A 27073-nucleotide genomic window follows, 5' to 3' on the forward strand; every position below is an offset into this window, starting at 1 on the left:
ACAGAGGAGCTGTGAAACACAATCAGATATGAGAGGAAGGAGTGGGCGCTTAATGACATCCACAGAAAGAGACAAAAAACATTCAAAAGAACATATCTAATCACTTTTTATATGAATCCAGATGCAGATATCAGAAGTCAGACTGATTCTGACAACTTAAGAGGGAATTAAAACACGTGGGAGGGGCTCAAGAAATTACCAAGATGCAAGACATTCAATTTAAATAGGTCAATCAAACTCAGGAAATGAATAAAGGGAAACCCTTCATGTAATAACTAAATATAGAATGGCATCAGGATAGTTATTAGTTGTTAAGCTATGTTTATATAGTCTGCTGCTGCCATGTGTTTCAGATAAACAGCGCACTTCATGTACAACAGTTTACCAGAGTCAACATATCCCTTGTTTTCAATTCAAGGTACGTTGAAGCAAATGGCACGAAACTGTCATTTTAATAACCAGTTTTAAAAAGCCAGTTCTACCAACAACAAAAAAAACACGAGTTAAATCATCACCATATCGTCTTGACCGTTATAAACACAGCCTGACGGAAGTAACGTTACCGTTAACACCGTTATTCGGCGGTTAGCATTAGCCTGTTCTGCCATCGCCTAGCTTGTTTTAACTAGGACATGCGACCAATCGGTACGTACATTTTAATAGAAAATCTGTAATAATTCACACTCCAAACTACTTACCTTGAATAACAACACTGTATTCTCCGCTGAAGAAATGAGCCTCCCAACGCCACCCCGAAACATACACGGCCGGTAGGCATCAAGCTTCTGATTGGCCAATGAAGCGCTCTTAACCTCGTTCATTGGCTAACCTTTTTTTTTTTTTTGACAGTCTCCGCCTATCTAGTGCTTTACCTCAATATCGCGCATGTGATTGGCTGTTCTATATGTCAATCAAACCACAGGGAGCCGGATTGTTCCGCCCATTAAAGCGTCATCTTCAGAAGTATCAGCTGAATCTTTAAATCATGTAGATTTGACACAGCTAGGAGTGGTAAGTGTAGGACTTTAGATGTCATATATAGTATGTTTGACATAGCTTTTGATGGCGGACACCATTACAAATAATATGTAGGTTCATATTAGTTATTGTAGTGGTATTTAGTCGATGCATACAGCATTTGGAGCCCTTGCACCCTCTTGAAGGGCTTTAGGGTGGACATTGGGACACTTGCTCACTCACAGACTCGCTGACTCGCTGATTTACTCCCTCACACACTCAAAATCAATAGTTTTACGTTACAACTAATGGAGAAACAAGTGGATTCTCTGTTGAGGGAACAAAAATATCAACTTATCCAGGACCATTTTCTGTTGTTGGCTATCAACACAGTAGGGAGGAGTTTGACATTCTGTGAAATACACATATTCTCTTACTTGATGGCACTTTCATGTCTATAAGGTAAATATGAAGCTACAACCAGCAGCCGGTTAGTTTAGCTTAGCATAAAGACTGGAAACGGGGGGAAACAGCTAGCCTGGCTTTCTCCAAAGTTCAAATATATTCCTATCAGCACCTCTGAAGTTCACTAATGTTATATCTTATTTGTTAAAATACCAAAGCGAATGCTCATAAACTCAATGTGTTGTGTTTACACTGTTGTTTTTGTCGTCTTACTGATTAAACAAATGAGACATAACATGTAATTCGTGAGTTCGGGCGGTGGTATGCAGACTGTGTTACTTTTAGATTCAAGACAACAAGTTCATTTACATTGTAAAGTGACACTGTGGCACCTGCTGTAGTGGTAGTGTTTTTTTGTGGCATTTTGCCTTTTTTTCATCAGATGGTGACAGCTGAGGTACAGACAGGAAACATGGAAGAACTAGGCCTCTAGGATGTCGTGATGTTTTAAAACATGGGATCAACTGTGAGTCTTTGCCTAGACCATATCTAACATGTCATCCCTGTATTCAAACACGTGAGTAGGTTGTAATGTTGACAGGTGATGGCACCGTAATCCTGAAAGACGCCACTGCCATAAATGATGATGCTCACTCTTGATTTATGAAGTGATGGTATTCCCCACAGGTGCAGTACAATGGACAAGCCTTAGGGAGGTGTCTACGGGCCAATAAAGAGCATTAGATAAGGCCATCACAGGCCTGTGGATTACAGTAATCCTATCCACTAGCGTTGGGTATCGCACACACATCGCATTCCAGCACAGCTGAAGAGGAAGATGGAGGTCACTGCTCGTTGCGCTGCTGTGCTGTTCCTCCTGCTTCTGTCTCAGGGTAAGTGTGCACCTGCATGAGGGATGTTATTAAATCATAATGCACTCTGTCTGCTTTACAGATCATAAATATACTCACTGTTCGTCCTTGTTTGTAGAGTCTTTTTGTAGCCGTGCTAATAAAAGTACCGTAACAACATTTTGCTGCAATGAAATTTGGAATTTAACATATTTCATTATGAAGTGGTTTGTTGATAGTAGCCAATAAGCTATTCATTGTTTGTGATTGTCAAACAAGTTATTTTTTTCTTAAATATTATGTTTTTTTAAAATTCAGTTCATGTTTCTTCTGGTCACACACACACACATCATGTCAGAAAATACCAGCAAACAATTCATAAAATTGTCAAAGTGTTCGTTTTAGTTTAGTTTTACAGAGGTTTGGTTTTAGCTTTCATATTTAGTTTCACCATCTGCTTCTGCATTTCATGCATCTATTGACGCGGTACAGCCCTGATCACTGTTCACTCACAGGAGGTAAGAGCCCATCATAATAAACCACCCAGAAGAAGTTTGAAATGTGATTTTGAACTCACTCTGCCAGCAAACTCTGGATTAACTCCTTCCCCCTCGTGTGTCCCTTAGGAGGAGGAGGTTGTCCAGGAGGAGGAGGTTGTCCAGGAGGGGGAGGTTGTCCAGGAGGGGGAGGTTGTCCAGGAGGAGGGCCTGCAGGAGGAGGGCCTGCAGGAGGAGGACCAGCGGGTGATCGAGACATGGACTCGGAACATCAAGGCCTGCACCTGCGACTGTGAATCCGCTGACTCACAGACGCGTATCCCCTCTGTCATCCCACCTGTCCTGCCAACTTCACTGCCGCCCCTGACGCCTCAGGGTCACCCACTGAACTGCATGCCAGGTAAGGACTCCAGCCGGGTCACATGACCTGGTTTGACTTGTACTCCCCTGTCTGTTTCACTTGCAAGGATGTTGGATGTCCATTATTTACCAGGCCGGTACGTTTTGGAAAGAAAGTGATAAATGGGGTGCACATGATGTGAAGGACAGTGACACGGTGGGGAACATCACACATGTGAAGATGAATGGTGGGCAGCTTTGTATCCTGTGGATTTTTTAGGTGTCTTGTGCACACACAGAGACCTCCAGCTGGTGTGATGGATCACACAGCTGATGGTTTCTGGCTGCGTTCTTATTTGCACTCAGCCTGATCTTGGCTCTGCATCTCTGCAGTGGTGCACAGTCACCTTCTGCTACGACTATACCTCAACCACACTCTTACTTTAAGTGAATAGGGTCTTGGATCTGTTATAGAGATGAGAACAGTTTGGGTTGAAGAAATGGACAACTGTGAGGAAGAGGCCCAGAATGGCAAAAGCTGTTAGATAATCTCATTACCTGCGCAGGAATGTGATGAGCAGATTAGGGAGCCCAAAATAGGGCGTGCCCTTCACGTAATAGCATGATACTGGGCAAAGCAGCACACATCAGATGATGTCCACGATCATCTTCTTCCACTTTATCACGCAAGCCTTCGGAGTACTGGATCTTAGTGTAAGCTAGATCACCACAAGCAGGAAGGCTGGTCAGAACACGTGATACTGTATATTGTTGTGTTTTTTGAGGCTGTATGAACTGGATTTCTTTTGTGTTTGCACCCAGAACCTGTGTGAACGTTTTAATGAGTCGGATGTGCGGCAGTTTATTTCGACATAGCCACAGCAGCATAATGGCAGCATACAGATACTGAAGTCGTTTGGAGCAGCTAATAAACTGTAACAGAGGAGGTGTGGCAGAGTGGATGTTGCTCGACTTGCAAGTCTTTAGACTAGAAACAACTTATCAGTTTCGACATCAGTAAAATGATTTCCTGCAAACATGAAACACAGAAAATGTCAAGCCCAGACCAAATCAAGACCTAAGCAATCCTCTTCATTTATTAAGTAAACTCTGGCAATGCAATGAAAATGTTTCAATGCCGCAGTAAACTGAACATCTGGCCTCCACAGAATGCCCTTACCACAGAGCCCTGGGCTTTGAATCTGGATCTGTGACATCAGACCAGATCAGCTGCTCCAATCAGGACCAGTACACCGGCTGGTACTCCTCCTGGACCCCCAACAAGGCTCGCCTTAACAACCAAGGCTTTGGGTACGTCACAACAACCTGGTTCCTCTTATTGTTATTGTGACCGTGCTACAACAAAAAGCATGCATGCTCGTTCTTCTCGTCAGGTGCGCGTGGCTCTCCAAGTTTAACGACCAGTTTCAGTGGATCCAGATTGACCTGAAGGAGGTGAGTGTGGTGTCTGGCATCCTCATCCAGGGCCGCTGTGATGCTGACGAGTGGATTACTAAGTACAGCGTCCAGTATCGCGCTGTGGAAAGTCTCAACTGGATCTACTACAAAGACCAGACAGGAAACAACAGGGTAAGTGCACAAGATAGTGTTCAGTGTAGGATTTTAAGTCTCTTTATGCAACACATGACACGTTTGTGACTCTTGTCAGACTTTATTAATATGACTTGCCTTTGTCAACAGCAGAGTTGCAGTAAAAAGAATCATAAGAGTGAAAATTAGTTTCCTGGAATGTCTTGAAAAATCCAAAATGGCGGCGACAAACACACAAACGGCACATTCTCTGAAAGTCTTGCATGGAGCAGAAATGGCCATGGCATGTAAACAGACTTGTTTCACCACTGTAGCAGCACACACACACACACACACACCTCAACCTTCAAGGTCAAGGAGTTAATGTTGCATATAAAAAAGGCATTTTACAAGACCCCATTTATAACCCATAAACAGTCTATTTGAGGCAAATATAGGCTGTGTAACACAATTCTTTAGGTAAAACTAATGATCACCTTTTGATAGTCGTACCAACTATTATCCATAACAAAACTTCACCATACTTTAAAGTATCCCCTTACTGTGTATTCCTCCCTGTCAGCACTTAAATATTGAATGAAATACATGTACCTCAATACTGGAATTCAGTGTCCAATTAATTGTTTTCTTAGTCTAAAAGAATAAATAGTCTGGGATGATTTTCTCTGATCCGCTATTAAATGGTATCTGTCAGGGATGTGAACACAGTGATTTCAGCACTTTGAGCAGATTCAGTGCAATTTGACAGTTATTGACCTTTAGATCTTCTGTAATCTTCCTCTTGATAGCAATAATTTAGACTTGTCTTCCTCCGTTACTCAAGCTTACTTTGTTCACGCTGACTCAATGGTCCCAGTGTGTGTATGCGAAAATGAGACAAATTGATGAAGATGCCATGCTAAAGATATTTTCTTTTATTGCATTTTACATAATAATCTCTCAGAAAGGGGCGACACAGCAGAGTTTAGCATGGCTTTTTTGGTGTGAGGACAGGAGCTGAAATGATTGACACTGCTTTCTGACATTATATATATCAAGTGATTAATCTATTAATCAAGAAAATAATCAATAATGAAAAATAATAGTTTGTTTCATCCATAATGGGGACTTTTGTTTTCACTTCTGTTTGGCTTTCAAACTGTCACATCATGCCAGTGTTTAATGAGAACAAAATGACCTCTGAATATGTAACTAATGGAAAGACAGAGAAAACAGTAGTTTAAGGACTGAGGATCCACATGTCAGAGGTGTTTATTTTTATACATATAACACTAAGCAGAAACTAAATATGGAACTAATTTCTGCACCATTCAAGAACCCTCAGTTTTACTGAGGAAATGGATCTTAAGTGAAGAGACATGATAATAAAGTAATCTAGTGTATCTTTACAGGCAGTTTACTTTCTACCCTTCAGGTCTTCTATGGGAACTCTGACCGCTCCTCTTCGGTGCAGAACCTGCTGCGCCCCCCCATAGTGGCTCGTTACATCCGCCTGCTGCCGCTGGGCTGGCACACCCGCATCGCCATGAGGATGGAGCTGCTGATGTGCATGAACAAGTGTGCCTGAAGTGCACTCAGCCAGCGTTTTTTCCTCACTCTCCATCCTTCCCCTGCCAACCTGCCGCTTGCCAAAGGGGGGACACTGGTCCAGCACTGAAAGAACCACCATGTAACTTCACTGTGACCTTCATCTCTTTAACATGTCTGTCTTTCTTTGGTGAGGCTCAAAGCAAACTAAGTCTGGGCAGGTGGACATGGTCGGTGTCCTTTGATGCACTATTTATCTGTCTTAAAGTCTGTATAAATTAAATGTTTTAATATGTAAATACAAAGTTGGACACCATCCTCAATGCATACAGGGGATTCCAGTTCAACTTTAGCTTCAATAGTTACAATAAATAAAAATAAAGTTAAGATTTCTTTTTGGAATCAGAGTCAAACACTATAATAATAAAAAAAGATAATACAGATTAAGAGTCAAATCAAATGAGTTTTGTTTTATTTGAGATTTACTGTTACATATGTAAACACATGAATATTCTAAAATTGTTAAGCATTCATTTGTGGGTTTATGTTCTCATGTAAATGCTCTGTTGGAAAAAAAAGCAGATAAACACTGACTATGCTACTAATTTGTGTCTGTAATAAAAGCACAAACGTAATACTTGATTTCATTTAAACAGTTGATAAACATCTTCTGTTATAAATATTACCAAACAAGTAGTCACACATCAGTATTAATATAATACACGGTGCTCCTTCAGCAAAACAATAATTCAAAGAGAGAAGTGTATTGTGTCAAATACAGAGTGTGCACAGTCCTTACAGATGCACGATACACAATACGATACGGTCATGTTTGGACTCGGTGTGTGTGTTACTGTGGGAGCCTCGGGCCCCGTGTTTCAGTCTTCACACACTGCACATGATGAACATGAAGTGAGGAAGAATTTACAGAGTCAGAGAAATATTGCTGAGCCACACAGTCTCTTCAAAAGTGCAACATTAAAAAAGCTTAGGATTTATTTCTGCCAAGCTACTTTCATGGCACTTTATCCCAGACAGAAAACAATAATACAGTACAGAGCTGGTTGAAATAGCTAAAAGTAATATATTAATGGATGAAACAGCTAAACAAAATGATAGATGGTTAAAATAGCTAAAAGTAATTAATAAACAGTTACAATACTTTGTTGAATGTAGTTAATGGATAAACAGCTGAAATATATGGTATGAAATGCCCAGCCTCTGCCAGTAAGTGTTAAATAACATCCAGTTTATGATCAGTTCAAATGTGACATGATGGGTGGTGGTGATAAAGGGCTACACTTGAGTTCATCTGACAGAACTGTGGGGGGAACATCAGACAAAAAGATCCACTGCACTTATACACCCAGAATGGCTTTTGTGTTCCTCTAGCTGCTATAAAAATTAATAATTAAAACTTTGCAATTCATGTTTTATAAATCAAATCTTTATAGCAGTTTACATAATGTTTTGGATGTGTTTGTGCATTTCATTAACAAATTAAACAAGTAGAACCACTTGGGAGTTGCTTATGTGAAATCTTTAAGTGAGAAATGAGCAACAAACAGACTTCTTTGAAACCTGGCAGGGAGGGAAGTTATTATCAGAGAGAATGTCCTTTTCCATTAACTGGAACTTTGAAGTTTGCTCGAAGCAGAGCAAGTATCAAGGTTTTACTACTGTATAACTCATCCAAACACTTTAATATAAATAAACATTTCAGTAAATGATTTTAGATTACATTACTACCATAAGGATTGTTGGTATAGTCTGTATAAGGAACAGTTATTATGTGTGTTCTATTTGAGATAATTGAGGTGTAACCATAGTTTTAATTGTATAACATTTGTTTATAATATATCTGAAAATGATGATTTACACATATTGTGCATGAAAAGTCAGTGCCTAAATGTTAGCTGCATGGTAATGTCTTTCAGATAACAGTAGATGCAGTGCTTCGTTGTCTCCTACAGAGGGCGACGTAGGTTAGATTTCTGTCAGTTTATGGCACCACAGGGTCTAAAATGGCTGCGTTACAAAAAGACATAAAAACCTAAATATCCTGAAAAAGAACAAATAGATTTAAGCTTTATAGATTGTCAGTGCCAACTCAGAAAAAAAATTGCACAACAGCTATATTTTCAAGAACAAGACTGCTTCGACTCGCAGTTGCACATTTGAGCATCTGTAACCAGTATGACAGAGCACATCCAAAGGCAAGACAGCTTGGAGTTACAATCCTGGGTGAGATGAACACAATGCAAAGTTACTGACATTACTAATTTCTATTGTAACAACTGAACTTTATTTGTTTAGAATGCCTTAGATAGTTTTAAGGAAATACTACGCAGTAAAATGTACTATATTTCTATATCGAATAGAAACAAAAATACTTACACTTAAAATCTACGCTTTATCTATCCATTTATATATATTTCATTTGTAATATATTTACTTTATAATACAAATTATAATCAGAATTACAGAAGTAATAATATAAAGTCTATCAAACATGGACGCTTTAAAAAAAAATGAAGACATAAAAAGGCTTTTGGCCTATTCGCAAGCAGTGTTTCAAACTGAAGGTTTGGTATCTGTGTTCTTTTATCTGTGTGTGTGTGTGTGTGTGTGTGTGTGTGTGTGTGTATTCAGGAGGTGTACTGTTATGCAAGGGACGTGTAGGAGCAACAGAGGGGAAACGGAGGAGTCTGAAGTGGATCTGAGACCTGTAAGGTGATGGAGATCACAGAGCCGTCTCTTTCAGGTCGTTTAGGTTTGGCATACGAGACCTGGAGGGGCGTCCGAAGCCGTGCCCATTCTGGCCTCCCTTGATGCTCATTTGCTCCGGGTAGGGGTTGCCCTCGGGGCGCCCCAGGGCGGACGTGTGCCAGCCAGACTCCAGCTGTCCGGGCAGCGGGTACGCTGTCTGTCGGCTCTTCAGCTGGGGCGTGCTAACCCCTGAGTGACCCCGGCTTTCCGTGAAACCACCTTGAGCAGAGGCTGGATTAGGCAGCGGCTGGTAGCGCATGTCAGACTGTGCAGTCTGGTTGGAGGACGAGGATGAAAGGTGCAGGAGTTTGCGCAGAGACTTCAGTGGCTGACTCTGAGAGGGACATGACACATTACAAATGACCAACATATTTAAATGAAGCATTAAGCATCAAGAAAATACTTTTTTTTCTTCAATACTTACCGGAGAGTGTGAATCAGACAGTTTCTCGGGAGGCCAGTCCTTGTCCCTGTCTCGGTCTCGCTCTTGGTCCCGGTCTCTGCTCTTGTCACGGGTCCTGTGGCGGCTGCTCTGGTGACTTGAGGACCGGGAGGACTTCTGGATGACTGTGTCTACCCCTTCATTAGGAACCTTTCACACATTGGATGTAGATGTCATTTAACCTCTCCTCTCCAAACTAACAATTTCAAACTTACGTACACAATGTAAAGGACGACAAGAAACACACAGAATGTGCTCAGAGTTTTGTTTTCTGGGGTGAAATAAGCAACATTTCCCCCACACGCCTGCATCAGTATTCCTAGAACGGAGCTTTATTTTCAGAATCCTATCAAAACCTCAAAAATGTGCTTAAGAAAACATATTACTGTGTTTCATGTTATCCTTTACATGTGTTAATCTACCATGGACACAAGTTATTTTTGGTAAAAGGCCTGTGCATTGTTTGGTCTCAAATGCATTAAGTCATACAAATTAAAAAAAACATGCATCTGGTGGCAGAAACCCTGAGCATTCACTGACCTGAGGAGGAGAAGAGACATAAACTCCTCTTGTTTATGACTGACAAAGTTTTTCTGTGATTTCAGACACACCTAGAGCCTTAGTATTTTCAAATGATCTACTCATTATGCAGCGAACACTATTTTCCACCAAATATGAGTCTGATTGCCTGATTCGTCCTGGCCAGATTGCGTTTATTTGTGCTCTGTCATCAGCTGTAACCCCCTGTCAGAATCTGAACAGACTGTCACATATAAATAGAAATGCGAGGGGAAGAAACAGCCTCAAACACCTGTGTCACGCCGAACCATTACTGCCACTGAGATGGCAGCGTGTCAAAATGTGGTTGCTTTTATATTTAGCAACTCTTTTGGCTCCTCCCTCCTTCCTGATCTGAGCTCTATAATTAAGTCATGGGTTTAGATACACTTTGAGGGGGCAGAGAAGTTGATGAAAGTGTAACCAGGCACACGCTCTTGTTCATCCTCAGCTCATAACCAGAGACATGCTGCTAGGCCTGCGGCTGAAATCAATGGCGACTGATCAGAATCAATGGACTGAACTCAAAAACAACCAGCCAGATTCATTCGTTTAACGATGAAAAAGACTCGTGAACAGCCGTGCGTTTCATTTTAAGAGTAGGATCCTCTTTTTTCAATTAAATGATCAAATATCAATAATGTTAATATTCAAAACAGTTGTACTGATACTGTAGCCACAAAGATGGATCTGACTGGTTTATGTTGACAGCTCATTATTAAGTGAATGAATTTCGCCATATTTCTTAAATGATCAAAGAAAACAACAAAGCAGTCTTGATTGTTGTTGTCAATGCATGCAGTGTCAGGTGGGTGAGGTTAGGGGGTGAGTAGGATAGTGTAAAACAGCATGTACCATGGGAGAGGGCACTACAGGGAGGACTCTCACAGAGGAACTATGCTTTATGTTATTCTTTGGGCTAAACAGGGGGAAAAGACATTTCTTGATGACAGGAGGCCTTCCATCAGGGACTTGCATCTGTAATACAGAGGCACATGACTGGTGGCACAGGGAAACATGATGCACATGACAACAAGAAGAAATGATTTGATATCTCTGTAAAAGGTGCTAATAAGGCCAAAGCATCAACCATTTGAAAAGCAGAGGAGGAGATACAGTATGCAGACAGACATCAAAGGACATATGCATGAGATAGTGCATCTAGACATGGCTTACGTCCTCATGTCTAGTACTTGACATGCACGTTACCATTTGAGATTTTTTCTTTTTCTTCTTTATTGCTCTGAAGAAACCCTGCTTCTCCTTTTCTTTGGATGGCTCAGAGGGGTTCAACACTACAGTATCTGGGCCAGTCCTGAAAATAAAACAAAGTGTACTGAGCGTGATGTCCCAACTAAAAAAATGTGCAATATCTTTTCAACTCCCAGTAAGACCTGGCAATTTCTGTCAAAGCCACCATGTTATGTACCCAGTGTGAAATTGAATCCGCCAGAAAATTGTTTCACAGAGCAAATGCACAATGAGCCAATTTGTGTTGTTGTCAAGGTAACCTAAGTTAGGGGAGATTTTCTTTGGTAAACAACACAAACTATGTTGTGTTGTGGTTAGAAGCGATAATTACCAGGGGTCGAACGCCGGCTGACGTTTGGAGTGGTTCGTCAAACCCGTGCCATCCCCGGACAGGCCAGAGCCCCGGCTCTGACCCCTGCTGTCGTGGAAGGAGTTGTCGGGCCGGGGAGAAGGGACTGTTCAACAAATATGACAAATAAGTTCATCCACCTTTGATGCAGAGACTATATTAACTATTTCAAAGCACACATGGTTACATGCTGTATACGTTTTGGCAGATAATGTACTGTATATATTTCAAGTATAACTAAATTCAACATTTTCCTTCCAATGTTGACATGAGTAAAAGAAGACAGCGAATAGAGCAGAGGACTGAGGTGGTTTTGGAATCATTTGCAGCTTATAACTGAAATTATATATAACGTCGCCTTCAATAATGTCCAAATTTCTCAAAACTGTTTATGTAAAAACACAATTTTGTGCCACACATGGTTCAGGGAATGGCAATGTCGGTTTGTTGGTCGGTCAGTCAGTCAGTCCACTACTCCAGACCAAAATATCTCAATAACTATTGGATGGATTGCTAAAGAAATTTGGCACAGGCATTCACAGTATGAGCTGTAATAACTTTGTGTACTACTTGCACAACTTAAGCCTCAGCTGTACTTATGTTAGCAGTAATAAAAAAATGTTAGCATGCTAACATGCTAAACTAAAATGGCGAACAATACCTGCTAAACATCAGCATGTTAACATTGTCTTGGTGAGCATGTTAGCATGCTGACAGCTGTAGACTCTTAGTCTTGTTTATTAACCAAAATTAGGGGATCCTTGTCAAAAAATGTTTGTTAAAATATTTTCAGTACACTCAATCAATATTGGTATCAGGCCAAAAAATCTAGTATGGGTCAGAATATGCAACATTTCAAAGACGCTGTAATTGCACCCATGGTGACTTTAAGTAGGACCTGATCAATGAACACATATAAGTAATGATTTTGTCTCTGCAGTGAACAGTGTCTGATGCTTAAAACTGAACACACATCTTGATCTCCACAGTGCAGTGAAAGAAGCTAAGACACGGCCAGAGATATCCGTCTGACTCAACCAACCTCTGTAGAAGCTGCCCACCCTCCTAGGCATGGATTCGCTGTAGATGTTACGGTTCTCTTTGGAAGAGCCCCCATCTTCTGTTTGCTGGTCATGATATAAGCCCACCTGAGTCACAACAGAAGACCTAGTCACATAAAAAACTAAAGGCCAACTGCTCTGCATGCCTCTCTATCTGAGCTGATATTTTTAATTTACCTGAAAGAAACAGAACAAAAGGGGGAGGCGTATTGATTTACAAGGGGTCATTATAATAAAACAACATCTGTAGAGGCTAAAAATGTATTCCAGAATCAAACTGAAATGTGCTCCGGTGACAAGCTTGACTGTGCTATCATAAGTAGTCACATTAAAGGGAAGCAAAGCACACAGAGAAAATGAAGAGGCATCTGATGCGCAGAGACAGAGAGAGAGAGAGAGAGAGAGAGAGAGAGAGCAGTTCATGACAGCAGTATCCACCCACATCCAGTCTACCGAGAGTGCGGATGTGGGTGGGGAATGGTGGGTGCAGGCAGAATGTCGGACCTCGCTTTTTTGCCGCTGTGTGTGAAAAGATGCTGTGTTGTCCCTTGTGGAGTCCCTTATTGGGGGTCTGCTGTGGGTGACCTCAGTGGGTGCCTGTTCGCTCTGTTAATGGAGACATGATGAAGCATGACGTGAGCTTAGCATCACAGCGCACACATACAAATGCATGCACACTATATATACTATATGTGTATATACAGTATATATAAATATACAGGTAACTGTATTTTCCGTATATCCTAACAAGAAAGCCACACTCTTAACACTTGCAATGTTCATAGAATGAAGCTGCAGTTGTGTCAATTCTGCCATTCCTACAAACAAGATCTGGCTGAAAACCTAAACACAGATCATGATATTTTCAGATGCCACCAGAATAAATCCTGGCTGCACTGTTGTAGAAGCTGAGACCAAGGAAGAGTTATCCAACACAACCCGGTGTAGGCATTTGATATGATTAGATCATGTAGGCTTAGGCTTTCCTTAAGGTTGGAGAGGTTTGATGTGGGTTGTTGACTGACCCTACTCATGTCTTCCTCTCTGGAGGAGCCCCCAGAGTGGCGAGGCAGCGTGCGGTGCTGCAGCTGTGGAGAGAGGAGCTGGAGGCTGCTGGCTCTGGTGGGAACGCCCTGCCCCACCGACAGCCCCTCATCTGCCCCGTGTGTCCTCTGGTGGTCCCTCCGTACGTACATGGAGTGGCGGTGCGGCCGCTGCTGGGAGGAGAAGGGGCTGGTGTATCCCTGACCGTAAGACAGAGGGTCATGTGGGGCGGACAGAGAGTGAGCGTGGCTCCTTTCGATGCCACTTTCCCCAGGGTCCAGAGCATCTGGCGACTTGGCCTCCTCTGAGGCCTTGTGGCGGGTGGAGGAGCGCCTGTAGGATGAGTCCAGCGTGTTGCTCTCTCTGTCAGAACGCATGCTTCCTCTGCCAACTGTGCCGGGTCCCAGTCTGTCCACCCGGCGCGCTGCTGGGCTGCTCGGGGCTGTGAGGTCTAGGCAGCTTGAGGGAAAATAGCGGGATGTAGGCTCATCAGCATAAAGATGCACATCATTTAAGTTCCCCACTGACTTTGCATCGCTAAGCGTGCCGTAGCTCTTGGACAAGTTCAGGTAGGCGAACTTGGAGGACGAGGGCGTGGAGCTGTGGGACTCCATGTAGCTGTGTCGACTGTGTTTCTCCCCCGATTGAAGCGTGTTGGTCTTCCCCTCCACAAAAGAATGGCGGTTCTGCTGTGAACGGAAGTTGGATTTGAGGTACTTGGCTCCGGGGCCGTCAGACACCTTGGACCCTAGATTCATCTCGAAGTCACCCTTGCTCTTGGCTTCCCCAGGGCTGAGCAGATGAGGCAGGTTGCTGCTGGCCAGGTCCATGTTGCACGAGGTGGAGTGGTTGTAGATCTGCGGCTGGTAGTTCTTGGGATGCAGAGTGGGACTGAGGTTGATTGCTGCAGGCATGTTGCCGTTGAGAAAGCCATCGTTGCTGGGGTGGAGGTCTTCATGCCGGGGCAAGCTAGAGCACTCTCTGCTGCTGGAGCGGTGGCTTCCTGAGCTCTTTCCCCCATGGCTCCTGAGCAAGAGCAGAGGAAAACATCAACATACTGTACATCAAACATTAAATTTAATGTGTAGGCAATTGGGTGTGATAACTAAGTTAGTTGGTTTAAATCATAACCAAGTAATATTCAGATATCAATTTCACCTTATCACATCCAGGAGTGGTCATCTGTGGTGTTCCACAGGGATCAATCTTAGGACCCCTACTCTTCCTAATATATGTAAATGATATTAAATATGTAGTTGATTGTGAGCTCTTTCTGTATGCTGACGATTCAGCTTTCTTCATGAGTTCAAAATGTGTCTTTGAATTAGAAGACATGCGTAGTCAAGTAATGTCGAAATTAAGTACATGGCAAGTGGACAACAGACTCTCACTTTTCTGCAATTTTTTTGTCTTAAATAGTGAACTTGCTCGAAGCAGAGTTCTTAATGTCACCCGCAACGGAGTTACATAGTCAAAATTCAGCCACAATTCATAGATAAGGCTCTTTTGGATCTAAATCGTTTCCACGTGTGGGAGTTAAAATTTGGAACAGCTTATAAGGTGACGTGATATTTTCGGAATCTATCTATTACAGCTTTTAAAAACAGGTGTAAAATGTTTTATTTAATGAAATGGAAAGAGTAGAGATGGGTTAATATGTTTAGTATTGTAGTAAAAATGTACAATTTATATTTATATACCTTGTTTGTTTTATATGCTGTTTATAGTTTGTTTTACTTTCTTTCATTTTGTGTTTCTGTATGTCCATGTTTCATGTTGGATTGAGTCTGTCATATAAAAAATAAAAGTGTGTTATTTGCAGATTGTTTTGTGACTGAATAAAACCAAACCAAACAGAAAATGTCTCAAACAAAGGGCAATACATTCTGCAAAAATGTCACTACACAGTGACTGCTGCAGATAATGGTCCTCAGGGAGCTGTTGACTGAAAACAACCGGTCACATTTGCATAAGAAAAAACACATTAACTTATGCATCTGAACAACGGGGAGATACTGACAAGGTTAAACTCGCTATAGTGCTCGCTGCTGACCTGCTGGGGGTGGTGTTGTCTCCATGGTGAGGTTTTCTCTTGGAGGAGCGTACAGGTGTAGGTGTGGGTGGGCCAGGCCGCTCCACCAGCCGCAGGGTCTGGAAGGCGTGGTGGTTTAGGCTCTGCTCTGTGAGAAAGCGCTCTGTCGGGTTCAGCAATAGCAGGTTCTAATGCACAAACACACAGAGGGAGCCCGTGAGTCCTCGAGACACCGCGAACATCCAGACCTTGCAAGCAAACTGGAACAGTCATGCTATTATGAGTCATCGCCATTATCATAAAAGTCAGGCTGCTGCTACATTTAATTGTGTCCTACAGTCACCAAACAAGCCAAACAATGATGTGAAATATGATTTGTGACATTTGCTTTTTTGTTACTGAAATAAACATCTTTAATACCGTGTCTCCATAAGCTTTAATGAAAGCTGAATCCTGTATGAATGCACCCAAAATAAAACCTGAACTGAAGTTTGTGAACTCTTTATATGACTAAAATCTACAGTGGCAGCTACTTTTCTCACTTTCTCAGGACAGAACGAATAAGACTCTTTACAAGCCAGGCTGCTTTGCGTTAGCAATTAGCAAACACATTTTGTTAAATGAATATCTAAACTCAACTCAAGAAAGCCTGATTAGTAACGAGAGAGCGATGCCTGTCCTTGCTGAAGTCAGTCCTGAGATGACATTATGTTAGCTGTGAGTCATTATCTGCTGGGAAAAGCGCAAGTGCACAAGCACAGCCCACATTCTTGACACGGAGCTCCTGTTTACAGTGCAGACACAGCAATAACAGCAGTGCTGGAACTAGGATATGAGCCGAGAGATGCTGAAGCAGTGAAGAGGCATCATGTAGTCACGACGTAAACACGATGATAATGATGCAATTATAAGATGTCTAGTTTATGAAAATTGGAGTTTTCATGGTGACAGAGTATCTTTTCATGATGGCGTATAATGGCGGGAACAAGAGAAAAGGTAGAAATAAAAACATCTCCGCAGCAGAGCAGCTTTGCCAGTGATACCTACCTTTAGCAGGTCGAGCAGGCCTCCGCCAATAATTCCCAGGTATCTTCGCTCCAAGGTTTGGGGGTGGTTCACAGCAGGGAACTACAACATGAAACAGTGGATATTAGTACAGCCAAAAATGTAGCCACAACAAATGTCCAAGTGATAAATGATCGAATAATCACTACTTGGTGACCAGCAATATCAGCCACCTGTACAACTGCTAGTGGTGTTAATTACCTCAACTTTAATATTAGTAAAACAAAGGTTATTGACCCTCAAAGGGGGGAGGCAAAGAGGGAGCATCACCAATTCTCATCAAAAATTAGCAGGTTGAAATAGTTTCCTAATACAAATATTGATATGAAATTGAACAGTGTTAAAGGTCCCATATTGTAGAAAATGAGATTTCCATGTCTTTTTTGATTATAAAGCAGGTCTAGGTGCCGTATGAATACTGTGAAAGTATCAAAATGCTCAATCCTCGGAGAAATGCACACATCCCATATTCAGAAACGGTGTCTTTAAACGAGCCGTCAGGACTTCCGTAAGGTTGTGATGTCACAACTATACAGTCACTGCACTCAGCCACGCCCCCAGCTGGTCATCTGATCCAGGCACAGCACGCGCACCAAGTACAGGGATGCTCATCCACCCGCTCAGTCTGTCTAAGTTATTGGACCGCTCTGTTCAGGACTACTCTTCATGTTTTTGTAGGCAAAGCTACTCTAGTGCAATCCCAGAATAAAAATATAGAGCTGAAATTAGTATAATAAGGCACCTTTAATGCTGTGCTTAAGAAGGCACAATCCAGGTTGTTTTCTGCAGGAAACTAAAGTCCTTCAAGGTCAGTAAGAAGATTTGAAAGGTTTTCTATCAGTGTGGCCAGGGCCATGCTCTATGCTGTTGTAATTTAGGGTAACAGCATTACTGTCAATGATAGGAACAGGATCAATATGTTTATTAAAAAGGCTGGTTCCATAATTGCTTTGTAGCCTGATACTTTATTCTTTATTTGGACCCCCATTAGCGTCCATGCAGGGGTCGCTAATCTTCCTCGGATCCACAAATCTAATTTATTAGAAAAGGTTTTTGGGAAGAAAAAAACAGGAGGAGAGTTCAAACCATAATTAATTTGAAGGTCACTCTCAAGAGCTCTGTTGCATGTGCTTTCTTCCTATGTCAGCCTTTCATTTTTGATGTTTATTCTGACTATTGTGAATCTGCTGCCAAAAAACGTCCAGAAGCTGTTCTTTTTACACCACACATTTCCAAGAGTTGCAGAAAGCGCATCGTAGGTGGCAAACGTGATAAAACAATGATCAAACATCCTGCGTTCACTCACAAGTGTTGTGTGGTTTTCTTGCTGGTCTGATGCATTAATATTTGAACTACATTACTGCCTTGTGGTTGTATGCCTCCGCCAACCAGTCAAGTTGCAGTTTACATCCATGTCTGTCCAGACTCTCTATATATACTATATATATGTAGTGAATACTTGGAGGGAATTGGTGTATTTTTTTGGCTAAATGGAAGTTATCCCTGTATTGATGATATGTATCATTCCAGTGAATATACATAGTTGAACTGATTAATGAAGGATTATCATAGATGTATTGGCTGTATAACAGATACACATGTACTTGATTACTATGTTAAGATGGATTCTTGTAGAGTATAGCTTCACAAAATGTGGTGTTTTTGTTTTCTCCTGGCATTTTTAGAAACTCACTTACAGGATCACGATTAGCTAGGCGCGCTCCAATATGTTGTTTGTAGTCACGTGATTACGATGGCGCTCGGAATTCAGAATGAGGCAGGAAGTGAAAGGCAGAATGGACGAGATGGAGGAAAGCCCGCACTGTGCTAGTTATTGTTTACTCATTGTGTCGTCCCAGTCAACATGTGTGTGTGAAATCTTTCTTAAATTATGTCTAAAAACCTATTTTGAGGTCATAATGAACTTTGACCTTTGAGTCAAAAGTGTCACCTATAATATGGTCATCAATTCTTGAGTTATGGAGAATATTTTTTTTCTAGCAGTTCGGTAGAAAAGTAACTGACATGTATTTATGAGCTGGAATTCAGACAAGAATTTAGGCTTCGTACCGCCAAATTTTCCTACACCCATTAACCAATTTTTATACCCACAAGTGTCCAAACTTTTTTAAAATGCAGAATATGAAGCAGGGTCCTTATCAGCGGGTATTCATTGCCAGGTATTCACAGAGGGGCAGTTTGCTAACTAATAATTATATCCTGAGGCGTGGGCAGACCGGGGAAGGGAAGGACGACCCAGGTCTGTTGTACCACCAGCCTGCCACATAAGACTTATCACAGCCTCCCTTCACAGAGCATACAGGATACATGATACACGATGAGTCATTGTGATCCAATCAGTCACGGCACAGCAAACTCAGCCAGGGGAAGAGGAAAAAAACAAAACAAGCAGAGAGTGTGGAGACATAGCAGGGAGAGAAAATAAATAAGCAAAGACGAAAAAGAGGAAGAGACAGCAAAGGAGAGAGAGAGAGACGATCAAGTCGAGAGCGACGGAAGAAAAGGACAGGAGAGCTAATAAGAGCAACATGGAGGGGATGGGTCAGCAGAGTGAACCATAGTGAGGGTTGTGGTAAAGAGTGTTACCCGCAGCCCGTGGAAGCGGGGGTTGTTATAGAAGAGCTTCATCTGGTCTGGCGGCAGGGGTCCTAACACTTTCTGAATGGTAAAGAGCTGGTCGATCTCACTCTCTCCCGGGAACAGAGGCTGCCCATCGCTCAGCTCTCCTAAGATGCAGCCCACTGACCACATGTCCACTGCCTTCCCGTAAGGAGCCCTGGGACCAGAGATTTAAGGGGTTGGTGATCAAAGCCAGGCATAAGAATAGCCACTAAAAGGATATGTCAGTGTAGTGACTGAGCTCCTGGACAAGGCTAAAAAAAAAAATACCAGACGTACCCGAGCAGGAGCTCTGGAGAGCGGTACCATCTAGTGGCCACATACTCGGTGTAATTGGCATCAGTCCCCTCAGAGAGATTACGTGCAAAGCCTGGCAAGAGAAGACAGAGGAAGCAATATTGTATAATGAGGAGCTTTTTGATATGCTCTACATGCTGAGACGCCTAAAAAGGATTACAGCCGGGCACCTCTCTGGACGCTCATTATGATTCAGAGGTATAAGTTATAAAGTAGTTAAGATTGGGAAAAGCTGCACTCGCATAGAGAAATGGTAAGCCCTCTTGTGACACATTGCACATTACAAAAGTAGTCATAATAATGCCGGATACTGTTTAACTGAATTCGTCTCCTCAATTCATAATCCTGGAGCATGGCTATATACACTTATTTGCTTTTTTAATTTCCAAGAGTGAGATGAGAAGATCGAACGATCGAAAGAACTTTTTTAGTAGTTTTTCCATTTCAATTTTTGTATTAATTAAACAAACAAGATATAATGTGTTATTTAATGAGCTTTAGTGGGTAGGCCGATTTTGTTTACCTTTGGACAGAGCCAAGCTAGCTGTTTCTCCCTTTCTCTCTCCCTCTCCCGTCTTTGTGCTAAGCTAAGCTAACTGGCTGTAGCTTTATATTAACTGTAAGATACGACAGCACTATCAATGTTCTCATCTAACTCTCTGCCAGAAAATGAATAAGCATGTTTCCCAAAATGTAAAACTATCCCTTTATTCCTGGATATTGTTTAACACATATCCTCTCATACAGATCTTAACTATTTGGATAAAGAAATCTCGATTCCTTTTGATAATTTTGAGAAATACGCTTTTTTGCAGTCTTTCCCAGAGTTAGATGAGAACATCAATACCACTCTCATGTCTGTACACTAAATATGAAGCTGGAACCAGTGGGTGGTTAGCTTAGCTCAGCATTAAGACTGAAAACTTGAGAGAACAGCTAGCTTGGTTCTGTTCAAAGTACCAGCACCTCTAAAGCTTCCTTATGAACACGTCATATCTTGACTTAATTTTTTAAGCTTTAGAGGTGCTGGTAGGTGGATATTTGAGCAAGGCTGTCTGTTTCCTCATGTTTATGCTTAATGCTAAGCCAAGCTTACCACCTCCTGGATGTAGCTTCATATTTAGCGTACAGAAATGAGAGTGGGATCAATCTTTTATCTAACTCTAAGCAAGAAAGCAAATAAATACTTCCCAAAATGCCAAACTATTCTTTTAAAAATGCCAAGGAAATATCCCCACTAGTAAAACTAAAGTCCTGAAGAGTGAAAATGTCCAGGATCATTTTCTGTCCCTTTATCTGTATCTGCATTAATAATTGCTTCATGGAACGGGAAAAATTGTCAATCTGAAATACACTGATGCAATCATTTAAAGCAGCTGTTTTCAGTTTGGGTATTTCTTTAACTCGCACTGACAACATACAATGAGAATAAATGTGCAGTAAGACATAGTCCCAAATGTAAACCTCCACAGCAGAGTCTGTTTGGCCTATGTCTGTTATCTCAATGCCTTTGGCTGACACAGAGCAAACAGCAGGTCTTCAGTCTCTCACTCCAGATTGCCTACATGATGTTGGCTGCGCCGTGTTTTCCGTTTCCCCCTCCGTTTTGTTGTGGTGCTACCAGATTGAATCGAAGCGTGATTGGCCTCTTGTTTTCCGACACGTTTCATTAATTGCGATGAGGGAAGAATGCACAGCGGCAGCCTGACAACCAGGAGAGAGGGCTGCTCACAAAAGCTTTAGATAACCGGATGAAGCCTGCCTGCTGCCCTCCTGGAGAACTGGTTTCAGCCAAATATAGTCTATGTTGAAAATACTCCTTTTACATCACAGCTTTGACTGTTTTGCCACCTTCCTTAAAGCTCTTACAGTGTGAGTGTTTGATAGAGGTGCTCACCGAAGTCACATAACTTGAGGACGTCATCAGAGCTGATGAGAAGGTTTTCTGGCTTTATGTCTGAAGAAGAAGAACACAGATGGGGAGGAAGACAACCCATAAGCTGGCGAGGGGCATCATGGTTACATCATCACTACCATCATTCCTGCCAACACATGTTCATCTGTCCCAATGAAAAGACTCAATTCTTTTAAATGTACAGTATCTTTGTAAAAAGCAGCAACAAAGAATCCAAGAAACCAAATTCTGTCAGTGAAAATTCACAGAAAAGACGGACCATAACTTATACATCAAATCCCTCTATAACACATATGTCATATGTGTGCCTGGGTGTACCACAGGCCATTTGGATGTCTGCTCTGTTGCATTCAGTGTGCCAAAAGCTCACATGGGCCATCTGGTTTCCTGCTCTGCTGCCACTGATTAGTGCAAAAGCTCACATGTTGTGAACAACAGAGTGGTTGGTTACAACTCGTCAGAAAACCTAGCCACTGTTTCATCAGAGGAGAATAGTCAGACATATACATTTATACTATTTTCAGTATTGGTTCTAGTTGTTCCTCAAAATCTAAGCACAGATGGTGCCCAGTGATGGTGCAGCCGTCTGTGGACCTGCATGAGCCTCTTCCAGTTTAGGATCAAAGACGGCCACAAAGTCTCTTCTCTGCCTCATTAACACTCTCTCCCTCTCTGTGTTTTTTACTATGTGTCCTAATGAAGTCAAAAGAAAAAAGTAAGAAAAGGGATATGTTACCCCGGTGAACTATGTCATGCTTATGGCACCAGTGAATTGCTCTGATTAACTGGTAGATGTAGCTGCGCGCTTTCTCAGTCGGCACACCGTTGGGTAACTCCTCAAGCAGCTCAAGCATGTTCTAAAAGAGAAAAACACATCACCAAAAAATCAAGATGACCACCGCCATTACATGTAGACCTCATAAAGGAAGTCTGAAGAAGAAGCTTACCTTTTCCACATATTCAAAGACGAGATATAGCTTTCCTCTTCTGCGGAAGGCCTCTTTCAACTCAACAATATTCTCCTGCTTGAGGGTGCGGAGCATCTTAAGCTCCCGTAGCGTCGTTTCTTTAACCTCCTCATTTTCTGCGTGGAGGTGAGACAGAGGGGGAAATGAGGATCACGCTGGGCTTACATGTGGTGATGACGGTGGGATGCATCCCAACAGAAATAAAGATCATGAAGTTTGACAATACAAACACAGGAGTGTTCTCTGATATTGTCCTCTTACCTTCACTGTCCTTGAATTTCTTAATGGCCACAATTTCATTGGTCTCCTGCAACAAAAACACAGAGCAACTAGTGAGAAATCAATCCTACTGTTTACTGCCGCGGTCAATACATCACCACAGACGGACAACACAACAGCAGAGATGAAAACACATATAACAGTATTATTATTGCTGCTTTTACTACTGCCAATACTAGTGATAATAAGTAAACAACACAGCTTTACATTCAATTGATGGGCTTTGGCTAAAAAGATATAATCTGTAAAACAAACATGTTTCAGTCAGACACCTAATTAAATACCGATTTGCCCCATTTAAAAATGGGGTACCACTAGTCTAGCTGGAATGCAGCTGAAGTGTAATGCAAAAAGGACTGGGGCACCTGGAATGTATAGCTTATGAAACAATCCTGCAAAAACCATCTTTGTCACTTGTTTACAGGCCTGAGTGACGTGAAATAGTCAACAATACATGGAGCAAACAAAGAAATTCAGGACTAATCACCACTGAGTCACTCAGTCGCTCCATGAAGTTCTCTGTGAGAGACGCCCCACCACTAGCCCCGTTTTTTCGACATGTCCTAGTTAGGCCTGGTATTTCTGCCTATGGCTCAGAGCTGTGCTCCAGTTTCCCCCCCTCAGAAAGCCAAAGGCAGCATCGCACCACTCCAACATGGATCACAGTGAACAGTGAGCCCTCCTCCCAGCGCGGAGAAACACAAGATGACTCACAGCAGGGTCAGCTTCATGAGCATCACTGTACTGTGCACACGCATGGGAGATGATGCGCTGCAGGGTATCAATTAAATAACCTGTTATATGTCTAAATCTTCATTTCAACTCACCAGGATCAGAAGTCTTGAAAATTGTATATGCTGTACATGTAACTCTTCACTTCTGCACACTGGTGCCTGGTAACCTCCAGGAAGTCACTACATTTGGTCAAGAAATAGTTCCACCATGTAACTACAAGTTGTTGTTTTAACATCTCTGTTTGCACGGATTAAACAAATTAGATATAACGTGTTAATTAGTGAGCTTTAGAGGCGCTTATAGGCTGATCTTTTATTAACCTTTGGACAGAGCCAGGCTAGCTGTTTCCAGTCTTTGTGCAAAGCTAAAATGCAGTTTCTCTACTGGCCATATGTCTCTCAGTGGCTAATTTATAATGTGTGACTTGATGGTGAATGACAAAGTACCACTTTATTAAAAAGGAAGCTTAAAATGAAGTGTTGGGTGGCTTGTTTACTTGGTTTATTTCACTTGGTGGTTGTTGTTTGCTTGTCTTATCTCAGTTCCAAAAACCTACATCCATTCGCTTCAAAACATCCCTTCGGAAACATCGCAGACACTACAAAATGTTATTCTACTCTCTCTGAACTGGACACAGAAGCATGCCGGTAAACACACATACTTGTCATGGCAGAAGACGAAGAAAGCAATGATTTGTCAGAAGAAGGTGCAGCACTATTTCAGAGGACTTCACCAACGCCTTCACCAAGAGTTGTGAAGAGCACAAAAGTGAGTCCTCACACAGAGCACTCCCATCACCCCCGCCTTCACTAAACGCCACCAAAACTACCCGACTAGTAACTTCACACCTTCAGAGACCCAAATTAACCTGTTAGAATTCTTTGCTCCAGCTCGCAGCACATTCAGTCGGTACAAACCACAGGCAGCGTTGCAGTCGGAATGAAAACATGCAGTATAAAAACCAACAATACCACACTTGTGTTCCCATTGATCTCTCATTTGTTCAAGTTAGTTTTATGTGTGCATGTTCATGTTGGAGGGATCAGTGCGGCACACCAGCTGCTCTCAACCTTTCTGTGTAACATTTTATTTTAAGCTCTTTAGGAATTCCCATGTGGCGATGGACTCTGAGGCTCATTTGTGTGGGAGAGAGACCAAGCTGGGAAAATTATTATTTACTATGAACATGCTTTCCCTCTCCCATGACCTGAATAGCACAGATTAAGCACTTGGGTCAAACAGGGTTACCTATTCGATACCTCCTAAAGTCGGGCACCCTAAGGTACAGTATCTATGTGTTTATCTGGCTAAATAATGCTTTAGTAAAACTGATACTAAAAGAATGATGTAGAAGATAAATCTAATGTGGTCTATTGCCTGTAAAGTTAGTTAGTTGTCCAACTCATTTAAACAGTTACTCAGCAGCAGATGCTCTCTGATGGTTCAAACCTCCATTTATGTTGCACTTCTGGCTACACCAAATTCAGCTATGCCACTGCAGGCGTTTTGCCTTTGAAAACATCTGCGAGAACATCTGCTGTGACGTCGATTAAGTTGTGATTAAATCTTCAAAGCGGAGGCACTGATACATCAGTTTTATAACTATGTAAATATCACCCACTGGGTATGAGAAAAGGCATTTAATAAATTACTAAGTTATTCATTGTTCATAATCTTGATTAAAGCAAGTCACCTCATGTATTTTCCAAGCCACAATTAGTCATTGGAGGATGCAGTCATGCCGGTGCTATGTAACGTTCCCTCGTGCATCACACTGTCATATTTTTCATCCGGTTTTGAAGTGCATGCTGCCAAACTACAACACTGAACCCAGCATTAAAGGCATCACTTTTGTGTCAAAAGACTTCTGCGCAGAGCACAACATGATCAAATGAATAATGCCAAGATCCCGTGTTATGTCTCTATTTACGCTGTCCAAATAAGGAGATCAAACGTGAACTGCTTGGCTGTGACATTTGTTAATAACAGCCTGGTGGATCTCTGGGATGATTAACGCTTTAAGTGTGAAGCAAACAAAAAGCTCAGTTGGCGGCAGGGAAATTACCTCAAACAAAACACAAAAGAAGGGACTGCAAATTTGTTTCTGTTGCAACTCAAACTTTTCAGGTTATACAGAGGATTGCAGGTGATGTTCGACATGATAGCAACAAAAAGACCCCACAAGTCACTGGAGACAACCCCTGTGGACTAACTCTGAGTGGACTTTAAAGTGGACAGGAGTAAGCAGCGATGTAAAGGAAAAGTTACCTTGTAGACTGTAAACATGCATATTTGTGTAGATGTATATTTTATTTTGTGAGGATGTACGAATGTTTATCACAAGGGATGTGCCCTTTAGTTCATGTGTGCTGGTATAACAAACTAAACTAAAATGTTCTCACTAATAGGTCAATGAAGAGCCACGTCATGAGGCACAAAGAGAATAGGAATGGCCAACTGGCCTGCTGCAGTGTGCCATCTGTTGCCAACAAAGCCCAAAAGCAATGGCATTTCTTCATCCATGCATGATAGCTTTTTACACAACATAATCTCTATCTGCAATCAGACCTGCAGGTTATTTACAGTAACATTTACAGTTGTTTGATTATAGAGTGGGCTCACCCTATGGTATATGCCTCGACAGGTGCCAAACACAGACATATATCAGCCTGGGATGGACAACGACTGCCATTGTTTGCATTACAATGTAGTTAACTGTGACCGGAAAGAACTCCAGAAAAAGACTCCAGTCACACCGGGTACATCAACAGGTGGACTGACAGCCTGCGTTCTCCAATGCTTCAGAGTTAAACTTGAAATAGCCTTGATCTATCAGGGGACAGTGACGACTTTAACATTCAGACAGGAAACGTGTGTCCCCTCTACATCCCTCTGTCTCTCTCTCTCTGGCTCCTGATAGGACCACATAGACAAGTGCTCCACTCAAGGTGACCCATTTAACGCGAGATGCGGAAGTCCTTTTTTTCCTCTCCTGTCCCAGTTTCTGTTCACTGGGTGCAAAAATAACTGTTCCCTTCAAAGGGGGGCGGATAGACTTTTTTTTTTTCTCCACTAAATAAATCTAGATGTTACTGACAGCCACTCAGCTTATTTAGGAGGAATAAAATGTAAGCCTACCGCATCAATTCTATTATCTGTGGCAAGAGCGCCGTCGGTTACGCAACCAAAAAAAAAAAAAGCTAAAATAAAAGACCATTTAAAAAAAGGAACATTTATGATCAAGATAGGACAAACAACAGACGACTGCAGAGCGGACGGAGTGGTGGTGACTCATGTGATGCTACATGGCAGCTCTTAAAACAGTGATGGGCTTAATAGATCTAGTCAATACACTAATTACTCATTTTTTGGATTTTTTATCTCCATTTAACAACTCAAAGTCACAGGTAAAAGCAAAGCAAACATTAAGGAATCATTTCCAGCTGATAATAGATCCCTTCTCAGTGGGCAAAGTGACACAGCATTAAAGGCTTAATTATCCATGAAGAAGAAGAGCTCTTAAATTACTATCTGTGAGTTT

The 27073-nt window shown here is 41.9% G+C and overlaps 2 protein-coding genes across 2 annotated transcripts in view; one reads left to right on the forward strand and one right to left on the reverse strand.

The window, feature by feature from the left end:
- Positions 1 to 2200: 2200 nt before the first annotated feature.
- Positions 2201 to 6167, forward strand: LOC139288235 (retinoschisin-like). Its single transcript, XM_070909504.1, has 6 exons — positions 2201 to 2255; positions 2706 to 2731; positions 2840 to 3110; positions 4219 to 4360; positions 4444 to 4639; positions 6015 to 6167. The coding sequence occupies exons 1-6, from the start codon at positions 2201 to 2203 to the stop codon at positions 6165 to 6167; spliced, it is 843 nt and encodes a 280-aa protein (XP_070765605.1).
- Positions 6168 to 8870: 2703 nt separating this feature from the next.
- Positions 8871 to 27073, reverse strand: part of LOC139287600 (cyclin-dependent kinase-like 5) — a 28639-nt gene continuing 10436 nt past the window's right edge. The window contains exons 3-18 of the mRNA XM_070908711.1: positions 22780 to 22825; positions 22498 to 22634; positions 22287 to 22407; positions 21533 to 21592; positions 19618 to 19708; positions 19306 to 19495; positions 16681 to 16761; positions 15655 to 15821; positions 13641 to 14627; positions 13062 to 13161; positions 12539 to 12644; positions 11479 to 11602; positions 11106 to 11211; positions 9425 to 9488; positions 9321 to 9370; positions 8871 to 9230 (exon numbers count right to left, since the gene is read on the reverse strand). Coding sequence (XP_070764812.1) covers positions 8871 to 9230; positions 9321 to 9370; positions 9425 to 9488; positions 11106 to 11211; positions 11479 to 11602; positions 12539 to 12644; positions 13062 to 13161; positions 13641 to 14627; positions 15655 to 15821; positions 16681 to 16761; positions 19306 to 19495; positions 19618 to 19708; positions 21533 to 21592; positions 22287 to 22407; positions 22498 to 22634; positions 22780 to 22825 — 2790 coding nt within the window. The remainder of the gene's footprint in view (positions 9231 to 9320; positions 9371 to 9424; positions 9489 to 11105; positions 11212 to 11478; positions 11603 to 12538; positions 12645 to 13061; positions 13162 to 13640; positions 14628 to 15654; positions 15822 to 16680; positions 16762 to 19305; positions 19496 to 19617; positions 19709 to 21532; positions 21593 to 22286; positions 22408 to 22497; positions 22635 to 22779; positions 22826 to 27073) is intronic.

The sequence above is a fragment of the Enoplosus armatus genome, chromosome 7 (assembly GCF_043641665.1).
Source record: "Enoplosus armatus isolate fEnoArm2 chromosome 7, fEnoArm2.hap1, whole genome shotgun sequence".
Lineage (NCBI taxonomy): Eukaryota > Metazoa > Chordata > Actinopteri > Centrarchiformes > Enoplosidae > Enoplosus > Enoplosus armatus.

What these genes read in the sequence shown, in the direction of transcription:
- LOC139288235 (XM_070909504.1), top strand. Translation starts at nt 2,201, where the DNA reads ATGGAGGTCACTGCTCGTTGCGCTGCTGTGCTGTTCCTCCTGCTTCTG. An exon ending in TCACTGTTCACTCACAGGAG is followed by an intron (nt 2,732 to 2,839) that starts GTAAGAGCCCAT and finishes TGTGTCCCTTAG; the next exon opens with GAGGAGGAGGTTGTCCAGGA. An exon ending in CTTAACAACCAAGGCTTTGG is followed by an intron (nt 4,361 to 4,443) that starts GTACGTCACAAC and finishes TCTTCTCGTCAG; the next exon opens with GTGCGCGTGGCTCTCCAAGT.